General features: G+C 43.3%; 1 protein-coding gene across 1 annotated transcript; it reads left to right on the top strand.

Moving 5' to 3' along the window:
- Nucleotides 1-251: 251 nt before the first annotated feature.
- On the top strand, nucleotides 252-7,173 carry MSX2 (msh homeobox 2). Its single transcript, XM_054037749.1, has 2 exons — nucleotides 252-745; nucleotides 5,232-7,173. Exons 1-2 carry the CDS (start codon nucleotides 394-396, stop codon nucleotides 5,654-5,656), a joined length of 777 nt encoding a protein of 258 aa, XP_053893724.1. The 5' UTR covers nucleotides 252-393; the 3' UTR covers nucleotides 5,657-7,173.
- The last annotated feature ends 4,622 nt before the right edge of the window (nucleotides 7,174-11,795 follow it).

The following is an 11,795-nucleotide window of genomic DNA, read 5'->3' as shown; positions in this document are numbered from 1 at the left end:
CTGCTTTGGCATGATTATAGCCCTGGAAGGCTCCTTAATAACACAGTCCGTTTGCTGCTCATGTCATTAACTCCTAATTTATTTTTTAAAAGGGGGGGAAGCCTCTCAGAACCAATCACAAGAGTGTCACCTTCACGTCATCCTCCAGGGCTGCTCTGATTGGCTCGGCTGGGTTGACTCAACTTCCCAAAGGAGGAAACAACAACTGAGCACCCAAAAAAAGAAGCAGGAGGGGGTGGAAATTGCTGAGTGGCTGGAGCTGGCGGGTCCCTGAGCAGTGAGTAGTAGGAGCCGCACGGAGTCGGAGGGATACAGGAGCAGAGCTGTGTGTGTGTGTGTGTGTGTGTGTGCGTGCCAGGCGCAGTGCACAGGGATCTGTGGGGGTGCGCAGCGATGTCTTCTCCTTCCAAGACGAAGGAGGTTTTCTCCTCGGATGAAGAGGGCCCAGCAGCTGGTGCCGAGGATCATCACAAAATCAAAGTCTCCAGTTTGCCTTTCAGCGTGGAAGCGCTCATGTCCGACAAAAAGCCCTCCAAAGAGGTGCCCCTCACCCCCGGCGGGGGAGGCATGGAAGGAGCTGGCCTGGGCACCTCCAGGAACCTGCTGCTGCCAGGGCACGGCTCCAGGGAAGCTCACAGCCCCGGGGGGCTTACAAAAACCTTAGAAACCTCGTCGGTCAAATCGGAGAATTCCGAAGACAGCAGCTCCTGGATTCAAGAGGCCGGGAGATATTCCCCTTCACCAAGTGAGTGCTGCCCGGAGCTGGGGCTCTGACACTAGCGGGGCTAAATAGAACAGATGGGGGTTGTCTAAGTAAGAAATGCGGCGTCTGGGGGCTGAGTCGTGCGCGTGGGAGAAGGGTCTGTATTGGGGCATGAAACCAGATCTGTGACCGCGTAGCTTCCAGGGAGGGCGCTGACTCTGCCTTTGGGAACTAGCTGGCTGCTATTTCCTGATTTAATCTATTCCTTCACGTCCAAGAACGAGTCTTTGAGCGGTAGATTTGGATGGAGGGTGGCTGGCTAGACGCTTTTTGGCCTGAATAAGTGAAGATCCGGAGCCCCGCAGCAATTTCCCAGATACCGCATTTGTCAGTAGAGATTTTCAAATTAGATCGCAAATTGAACTGGACGGAGCGTGGCTTCCAAGGAGAATTCCAGTGTTGTTATGTATGATACTGGCTCCCTGAGCGCTTCTTTTGACACTGTGCGCATGAATGAACCCATCCGAGCTGGCTCCGCTAAGTGCCCTAAAGTGTGTGAAACGGGGGAGGACACTGTCATGTCTTCGGGATCCGCTCCCCAGCCTCCCTAGAGGTGTTCCCCCTCCTCCCCCAGTGACACACGATCCACAGGCTAGTAATGCACGTAAAGCCATGCTTCAGAGCGAATTCCATCTGTAGCTATACAACAGTGTGTGGACACTTGGCATTTCGCCATTGAACTTCGCAGCTAGCCCGCTTAGATCACATCGCGCCTTTCTAGAGTTAGTGTTTTGGGCCCTTTTAAATTCAGGAATAGAGATGACCTAGTATGACCAAAAATATATTTTAAATGGCCATGCAGCTCCATACTTTCCCACATAGAGAGTAGCCAATGGTGTTACGCACCTGTAATAATAGATCGATCAATACACCTCGAGCTGGTGTTGAAAATTAAAATGGGCTACTTTGCTTTGATCTAATAACTGCTTCACCAACCGATTTGATCTGCTTAGTCTAACTATCTTGGAGGAGTTCGGTTTGTAATCTAGTATCACGAAAAGAAAGTTTCAGCAAGGCTATCGCTTTAATTTTTCCAGTACCTGTGTATTTTCCTTGACTTTCAGAGCTTCAATTTTCATTGATCCCCTAAATTAATCTGATGTCTGGGACGTTCTGAAGAGATTGTGTGACAACAGACAGAACAGTGTAAAAGGGGAAAAAAAACTTATACTCCTGCGTCATTCTTGTGTAGAAAAGGTCTCCCAATCTCTATGTACCCCAGGTTTGCTAGGGAAGGGTATGAAAATATCTTAAACAAAACCCCTAGAAACACTTTTTGTGTGTGTGTTGCTCTTTCTATATTTTACTAGTTATAACATATAGCTTCTAACAAATTATGACCTGGAAATAGACAAGGCCTAACATTTTTACCTAGACACCACTCCACATATCTCTTTTCCACGATCATAGATTCACTGAGCTCCCAGCTTTTTTCTCGCTCTATTAGAAATTGCCAACGATTCAGAGGTCACAATATTCTATAACTTTAACATGTCACAGAAAATACATACTGGGATTTAGAAGTATTTTTGGCTCTTCACGGAATTCACTATTTCGGAGGAAATTTTGCTTGCACGGCGGTCCTAGGTTTTGATAAAATAAGGCTTGATGAAAATTGGAGACTTCTACCCTTATTAGAGAGGGTTCCCTTCCTCTCCAGCCTCCATTATCCCTGTCAAATAACTATTGACTCCCGACACTAGATGAGTCTTAGGGGGTTGTCTGTAGGTCAGTGACTTTGTCTGGGTTCTTACAAGAGATGATCTAGATCATCTCCCTGCACACTCTTGGCATTTTAAATAGGTTATTTGAAAAGTTATGTTTGGTTGAGGGAGTGATCAGTGGGACCAGAGAGGAGTAGCTTAAACTACATGGTTGGTTTCTTTGACACAGGTAGTATTACCCAGTCAGGTGATGACTGTGTCAAGGATTTGCCAGAAAAATATAGTGAAAAGCACAAGATACCTTTAAAATAAGCTATTGCACCAAATACCGTAGACTGTCCACAGTAAAGACGGTGAAATGTGTTCTAGTGCTCTGTTTATTATCACCGCTACACTCAGGTGACTTATTTGAAAGGATGCCGAAATGGTGAAAGATACATAGGTTAAAGTTTGCAGATATTTGGCAGTAAACCTTTGACTGGGATTTTATTAAAAAGTAAGTACTTATGAGGTCACAAGTCTCTCCTACCTCCCGCCCCCACTACACACACACATACACATGTCGCAGAAATCTTGACGTGTTGGGACAGTTCCTGATGCCATTTGAAGATTTGCTTTTGATTTCAATGGAATAAAACTATCTCGTTTTCTGTGATTGCAATTTCGAGATAAATCCTTCATCTACCCTCCTAGTCTTCACATGTTTTGTAAGGAGGGAAAAGGCATAAGTATGAAGCTCCTTGTCTAACCATGCCTTGGGAATCTTTCCTAAGAAGCATATTCATAGGAGTATCTAAACATAATTTCATTTTAAAATGAGCCCTAATGGAGTGTATTAAGTGTAGCAATTCCATGTTTCCTGTGTTGTTTTAGGAAGTTATGGGACTGCACGAAATACCCACACTGGCTGTATAGTTATGAAAATGCCCCCAATGTATTAACCACAAGTTGTTTTGCATTAGAAAATACTTCGCTCTTCAGTAGACAGAATAGGGGTTAAGAATTTAAGGTTTACTTTTATTTTGGGCAATCCTTTCCTTCCTCTACTTTTTCGTTTGGGGAGTTGTTTTGCAACACACGCATTTCGAACTCATTGCCCAGTCTATTTTAAAATTCAAAACGCCCTTTGAAAAAATATATTTTTCCTTTGCCTCTTGCAATTTAACAAACAGAGTGCACAAACACTGACAAGTGTGTATGAAATAGGACCAAAACTGTGTCTAAAATGCACCAGCCGTTTAGGGCAGGTTATCATTTTCGAAATCGCACTGAAGAACGAGCTGCCTGTTAAATACTTCGATTTAAAGCCAATTAAGCGTCCCGGGTTTTCAAGTTGCTCACATTTTAGTCATTCTTTTCAACCCAAAAGGTTACTACTGAAATGCAAAGTGTTCTAAGACAAATCAGTGATCCTCCTTAACATAACAATGTAAATGATGTGGCCCGGATTACAATGGAACACGATAGGTAACACATTCCACATCTTGCATTGGCCAGAGATGCTGCAGTTATACGGGGTTTTTAATTGGCCTATCTCATAAAAGCTACATGTCGCCTTCTTTCCTTCCTGTGCTTTTCTTTCATTGTTTGTTGGGTTGGGGAAGGATGGAAGAGTGAGAGGGGCTGTGAATTATCTAAAAGAAAAAGTAATAAAACTGCCCGATTTCTCCCCCTCCCCCCATTTCAGTGGAAGCAGGTAGAGGTGTCAGCTAGGGTGACCAGATAGCAAGTGTGAAAAATCAGGACAGGGGATGGGGGGCAATAGGAGCCTATATAAGAAAAAGTCCCAAATATCAGGACTATCCCTATAAAATTGGGATACCTGGTCACCCAGCAAACACAAAGAATATTATCAGATCCCATTCTATAGCTCTCAGGCAAAACGCCTACTAGGACTGCAGGATTTGGCCTAAAATGTTATTCCCAATGGAAAAATCCCTGAAGAGTGGTGGTGATGATGGATTTATTTCTGTCCCTTGCTAGACGTTTTACTTCTGGGAACTTATTTCTTTTATAACGCATTACACTTTGTTGTACACAGAGGGTCCTAGGAATTCTTGCTCACCGAAGATGTTAAGACATTTGCACTGTACTCTGCATTTATGTGGTCTGACCCCGTGATATCCTCACATGTCGTTTCCTTTTTGTTGATTGTGGTGACGACGCAGGAAACAGAACGCTAGGTTTGTTGGTAGCCAGAGAGCTTTACAAGCTTCTTGCAAAAAGCCTCCCAGGAAAACTTTTCCTGGGGGTTTTATTTCTCTCCTTACTTTGTTTACAACTTTTTTTTAGTGGTTACATTTTTGCGCATAGAAAAGCCAGGCAGTATACATGCACATAAGATAACGAACCCATCTCTTGAGCGCGTGAACACCAGCTGCGAGGGTACAATCAAATTAGCTAAATAAGTTTCCCAAACACAAACGCTGGATTGAAGGTCACTCCTGCCTCGTAGCCATGGGAGCAGTTTGCTGCGCCTGTGGACTGGCGATTCGGGAGCTATGCATCTCTACAGTTGATTTTGTCACTTAAAGGCTTATGGGGAAAGGGGATTCTCTATCTACCTTGTGTAAAATGCGGCTGGGATTTCTCTATCAAACAGCTCGCGACCCAGACAGCAATGAATTCAAGCACTGCTTATAAGTCATGTTCTTAGTACTTCATATTTGGGGGTTATCTCCAGGAGGGTGTGAATGAAACAAATCCCAAACATACTCACTCTCAAGCTTCGTTTTCTTCCCCCCTTTTTTGTTCTTAAGCATTCCTCCTCCTTTTTTTTTAACTGGCCTTTTCTTTCCTTCCAGGACATCTGAGTCCCACCGCATGCACACTGAGGAAGCACAAGACTAATAGGAAGCCCAGAACCCCTTTCACCACTTCCCAGCTGCTGGCTTTGGAGCGCAAATTCCGCCAGAAACAATATCTGTCCATCGCAGAAAGAGCAGAATTCTCCAGCTCTCTCAACCTCACAGAGACCCAGGTCAAAATCTGGTTCCAGAACCGGAGGGCCAAGGCCAAGAGACTGCAGGAGGCCGAGTTAGAGAAGCTAAAAATGGCAGCAAAGCCCATGTTGCCTTCTGGGTTCAGTCTACCTTTCCCCATCAACTCCCCCATCCAGGCGGCCTCACTGTATGGACCATCTTATCCTTTTCACAGACCTGTGCTTCCCATCCCACCTGTAGGACTCTATGCTACTCCTGTCGGATATAGCATGTACCACTTATCTTAAGAAGATCGAAAGGAAAGCAACGGCGATATAGACTTCCTGGCGGATTTTGTCCAATGCGAGAACGCACTAGAAAACCAGTTCTGGTCATTGTTTCTGCCGGCTTCTATGTGCCATATCAAGTGTATCGGAGTTTGCATTAGAAAAGTAAAGCAGCCTGTATGCTACAGGTTGGGAACACAGCCAGGGTCTCCTCTCAGCTTGATCTGAGCAATCAGACTCTGATCTTGAAAGACAAATATAAAAACATATACAATTAAACAAATATAGTTCTCTTTATATACTGCACACGGGACAAAGGAAGCGGTAAACAATAAATCCTGTATTTTCAAGGCATAGTTTCCTTATCCCCTTCCTAGGAGGCCCAAGACCTGTTTTAAAGTAGGAGTGGTTCCTTCCTTAAACTAAATCTTAAGCCTTGTCACTTAATATTTAGGAGATTAAAGGTATCCTCGAGTTTTGTTTTTAAAACAAACCTTAGAAGACAGAGAATCACTGTAAATAGGAAGTAGACCCCAGTAGAGTCCGACTGAGGCCAAAGGCAGCAAGTTCCTGCATTTTCAAACGGAGCCACCCTGCACCCAAGCAACAAAGAGCTTTCCCGGACCGCAGGATCGGGCCCCTAAATGAGTAAAGTCTATAATAACTTTACCCACCCCATTATCGGATCATTTATCCCCCCCCCTTTTTTGTAGAACTCGCTTAAACATTTTTTTCAAAGCATTCTGGGGGAGGGGAGACGCACAGAGAGGGCAATAGGCAAAGAGTTTTGTCTTCATCCCTTCCTACTTTGCGTGTTTAATAATTTCACCTACAGCCAGGTGTATGTATGCTTGGCTCTATGATGCTATTTGAAGGGAGCGGGGTGGAAGCATACTATAGAGATATGGAGAAAAGAGGTGGGCTATTTTTTCCCCCCAGAGTAGTGTGTGTGCAAGGACTCTCAAACCATAACGCAGAGTTGTTTTTTTTATTTGCAATAATTTGTGCTTTAAAAAAAATCACCTTGTAAAGAATGCCAATATAGTGAATCATGCTTAAGCATTTCTTGAAAACACCAATAGATTCAGGTACCAAAAAGAAACATATGGGACAACGGGATGTCACTGCTCTGCAAACGGATCTCTTTTCCTGGATTTCACTGGGGGAGTTCTGTTTACAAACCAATGGCACCATATAGCCCAGGCTTTTTCTTATAATCGTTATTGTTTTATTATTATTACTACTAGCGCTAAACTTTGTGGTAAAGTTACTATAGAGGATGCAGATCGCTGAAGGCAGAACTTCTGGATGCATTTTTTTAAAAGCATGTTGTGAAAAAAAAGAGCCACAAAGTTTTGACCTACTCCAGGATGTGTTGTCTTCCACTGTAGTTCAGTTCCCCCACCCTTCTCCACTCCCATTATATTAAAGTCCCTTTGAAAGGGATGACGTGTACAATTTTATATATTTTATTGAAGATTTATTATTTCTTATCTCTTTCGAATTAAATTAAAAAACAACAACCTTGTTTAATTGTGTCTGGGTTTGTCGGTGTTCGCAGTTATTTCAAGATAACTTTTCGCTCTGGTTGTCTGTCCTGGGTCATGATCAAAGAAGTAATCAGAACTCCTCTTTAGGTTGCCTTTATTATTCGTTTTCCCCACCCCCCACCCCATAAATCTTAAAGTGAAAAAAGGCCAGATATGCGGCACAGAGTTGAAATTGAGAGCCAAAAATTCACAATCGAAAGCCTAACCTGTGAGTTCTTGTTTTTGATAACTCTTCCTAGGCGCTTCTGCTCTTTACACGATATTTTATGTAATAGTTAGATCATTTTGGTTATCGCTTGGTCCCGATGCCCCTCACGCTGGCATCTGTATTCAATCCTGACTCCAGTAGAGTTCCCAATGATGTACACCCAGGGGGAGATGAGAATCAACCCAGTAAATTCTCCCCTTGTAGTCAGTGACAGGGAAGGATTGAAGGTTGTGGATCTAAAAGATACACACACCAGGGTTGAAATAGTCTAGTACACATTTTAATGCATTTACCCCACCTACATTGAAATGATCACCCGTTAGTAAGGAGAGCATCCAACTCCCACTCCATCGGAACAGGTAGTGTGTCTGACCCTCAGCTCCTGAAACTGACTAGTTAGCGCCGCTGTCATGGAGATTAATATCTACCCTATGTCTTTCTTAAGATAATTTTATATACAATGTACAATTTTATATTAAATAGCCGTGATAGTTTGGATGGCCTGTCCTCCACAGTGATGCATTTTGTCCTGGGATTTGTTCTTTTCCTTGGCTAGGGAACGATCCTGTATTCGCGATAGGTAAAATATATATATAGAGAGAGAGAGAAAGAAAACTAGAATCCTAAGCAATATATTTCCTTTTCTACTTAAAAATAAAAGGACAGGGAAATGCCCATTACCTAGCAATGCCTGTTTAAAATTTAAAAAATGTAGACAGTTGGGTTTCTCCGTTGGTCCCGGCCTGAGAGCCCTTCCCCACCTTTGGGGAAATTAACTATTTGCGTTGAGGCATACCCGCCCATCATTTTGTAAGCAGGACTCGCCCTAGTTTCCATTGCAGGGAGAATTCATGTTGAATATGGATGGGACAATAGAGCCCCAAATGTTGTAAACAACCTTCTTAGTGGCTCTTGGTTCCCTTGCGAATTCAGTGTATTTAGGACCCGATCCAGTGGGAGGTGAGGGAGCGCAGCCCTTTTTAGGATGTGGCCTTGAATGTGACAAAAATCAGGCACAGGACCTAGGCTGCAAAACGAAGGGTACAAAGTTCTAAAATGCCTACGTGCCTAAATGATGTCACCGAAACCAAGTTATAATACTAAGTCTTGATGGTGGAATCAGGACCCCGCGCTCTAACTAGCGGGAGTTTTACCTGAATAAGGGTTTCAGGATCAGGGATCTGATCTATATAGCTCAGTGGAACGACTCGCATTGAATTCAGTAGATTTTGGATCAAACCCCAAGGCCTTAGCCCCCTCCTACCTCCCCTCCAAATGCAAGGAATAAAGCTGAAGGAATACAATCTCCAATGCAGACTTTTCAAATTAGCATTTACTGCCACATAAAAACTTGAGACAACCACTTCTCTCTCTCTCTCTCTTCCCTCTAACTGCAGGAGCCTCCCCGCGCCCGCAGCCCCCAAATGTTCCTGAATGTTTTTTTTTTTTAACTGGGCTGGAAATAAAGCAGCAGTATTTTGAACCTTCAGCATAAATCATCTGTGTCAGGGATTATGTCTAAATCGTTTCACTGGAAACTCTTTGAGCACCGGAGCTTTGTGTGTGTTACGAGAGATCCTTAAAAGGGCTACAGATTTATGGCAGAACACAAGGGTGTTGAAGGAAAAGCCTCCAAAACATGGGTGCAACCTTATTATGACAAAGCCAAGACGGCCTGTGACACTTCCTAAGAGCGAGCTGTAGACTGGCCAATTCACCCTGCGCCCAATTTTAACGTGTTCAAATTAAAGCCTTCAGAAAGGCCAACATAATTGAGTATTCTATTTATTAGAGGGAGGTGTCAAGCTTTGCTCATCACCGGCCTAATGGGAGCTGCCCTGCAGGCAGATCTGTAACCGAATCAATTACAAGACGCGATGCAGCTCCCCCCGCCCCTTTCGCAAGAGGTGTGTCTCTAATGAGTTACTCTAATGCAAAGTTAAATTGCTCTCGAAGTATGTTCTGACACAAAGCAGGTGCGATGAGTAGAAACGAGCGAGCTGGCAACTGTTCCGGTTACTTTTTTGTTAAGTGAACGATAATTGGAACAATAAATAACAAACATAAAAATGCTACTTTATAAATTATTCCGATCCTTGAAATTCCAACTTGCTGAACGGAGAGGCAGGCCGGCGAAGCACCGGAACCCGGCTGGGTCTTTAATTCACCATTGGATTTGTTGACATAAACGGTTATAGGGAAAGGGGTTTCTGACACGGAATTCATTACCCAAGCCATAGGCACGTTGAGTCTGTATTTCATGTTGTCACATTTCCTTGTCAAGCCCTGGAATTTCCCTGGCTTGCCTGCATTTTATTAGGGGGAAAGTTAAGTTACTACCGGGCGTCTATTAGTCCACGTGTCACAGGCCAACAGTTTTATTTCAAGCGTCCCCTATCCCGCCAGCCCTTACGCTCGCGAGTAAACGTTGCACAAGCGAATAAACCCGGGATTATGGGATCGGGCCCCAAATTATTTGACAGTTCGATAGGCAAACAGCTCAAAACTCGGGGGATGGTGAGAGAGAACCAGATCCTGCCTTGAGAGCCAGTCAGGACGTCAGGATCGGGCCCCAAACAGGAGAAGAGAAATAACACACTAGCTAAGTAATTACATTGGAAACAAGGGGCCCGATTCCGATCTGAATTACAGCACTACACAGCCATTCAAATGAAAAGAGGGCTTTTTTCGGGCTGACAGGGTGGTACGGTACTCAGAACAAAATCTGACAGACCCTCTCCTTGGCTTCTGACTCCCAAGCCATTGTGCGTTATTTAAAGAGGAGGCGTTCAGGGATTACACTACGGGTTATAAAGCATATGTTCCCTTTAGCTTAAACTAGTTAATATTTGCAGAATTGGCCACCTGCTCTGTGACGACAAAGAGTTGTGGGGGGAGGGAGTCACCGATGATTTTCATTTAAGGAAAGTAAAGGCGTGGGCTGTTTTCAGGATAAAATGACAGCTATTATAGAAAGAATTTCAGGATCACCAAACAACTCAAGTTAGACTCCATTAGGCCAACATTTCTGTCCTGCAGAGACAAGAAAGGACTGAATGTATATATCTTGCCATCATACTGCACGTCTGGATCATGCGTTTTATAGTATACATACACATATCCCTGGTATATACACACATATACGTATATGGAGAGCGATAATGTGTATTTGTCCCAATGGCTGCATTTCTGAACCACGTATGCGCGCTCTCTCGATATACAGACATTTTAATTTTCAGAATAAATGCTATAGAGCGGCTGGGAATTTTATATGTTTGCATTAGAATTCTGGATCCTATCTACACGCACAAACACACACAAAGCAAGCGTTGTGCAGAAATGGAAACACAATGACAAATGGAAAAAAAAAATACACTCGAGAAAGCATAGCCCCTGCGCGAGTCAGAGTAAAGAGGAACCTTGACACGTGAACATTTGCAAAATTTGCTCACAACTCCAAATTCGAGAATAAACTCGCTGTGGTGGTTTTTTGTTTGTTTGTTTGTTTGTTTTTCTCCTACCGGGGCAGCTCAGCTGTTGTAAGAAGCACTGAACCATCGAGAAAATAAGGTCCCAGCCTCCGAGAGGCCTAATTCTGAGCTCACTTACATTTGGTATAATATCAGGAGTAACTCCTTTGAAATTAATTGAGTTACACGGGGAAATGAGAATCAGGCTTAGTTTTAGAGATTCTTTATGGTAGTAAAGTTATCATTTCTTTCCCTAATCCATCTTGTGTACTCATCTCTGATTTATACCCCCCCCCCTCCAGACTAACATATCTCTTAAAAACATTCCCCTCAACAGGACAAAATCAACGCGGATTGTTCCCATCCTGCATATTATTAAAAACAAACGTAATTATTTAAAGGTGCAACTTTATTTTTTAAAAGTAACCCATATAGATAATCCATAGCCATCATCCCCAACACTTACAATTTGCGTGCAGAAATTCCCACTACAAAAAGTCATGCCTGTGAGGTTTTTTTCTCCCATCATCCCTAGAGCAGATGATGAGTTTTCACTTCATTTATAGGTCAGGGTACCAAAAAATGTCGAATGGAGTGACATTTACAAGTGAAATATACTAAGGTTCTCAAGAAGCCTGTACATCACACATTTGCATTCGGAAATCAAAAGAGTTGGATTACAATATAATTTATGTATGCTTTCGACGTCAGCACCACAATATAAATACCCACTCTCCCCCCACCTCGATGTGTGTTTCCCACCGTCTTGCATAAGGCATTTGGCTATCAACGTGCTGCAGTTCTCAGCTAGTTGCAGGAAAGGAATAAAAATCTTTCCATCCCTTATATTTCACTCTGTTTAACACCACAGCAATTCTGTCCCTGCTGTTTTAGTGGAAATATCGGTCTATAAAGCTGCAACTGCAACATAT

Source organism: Malaclemys terrapin, chromosome 8, assembly GCF_027887155.1.
Source record: "Malaclemys terrapin pileata isolate rMalTer1 chromosome 8, rMalTer1.hap1, whole genome shotgun sequence".
In the NCBI taxonomy this organism is placed as follows: Eukaryota; Metazoa; Chordata; order Testudines; family Emydidae; genus Malaclemys; species Malaclemys terrapin.
Note: the sequence above shows the minus strand (reverse complement) of the source record. Positions and strands in the feature narration are given on the sequence as shown.

Coding starts and splice junctions, on each gene's coding strand:
- MSX2 (XM_054037749.1), top strand. CDS start 394: ATGTCTTCTCCTTCCAAGACGAAGGAGGTTTTCTCCTCGGATGAAGAG. Junction 746..5,231: donor GAGATATTCCCCTTCACCAA/GTGAGTGCTGCC, acceptor CTTTCCTTCCAG/GACATCTGAGTCCCACCGCA.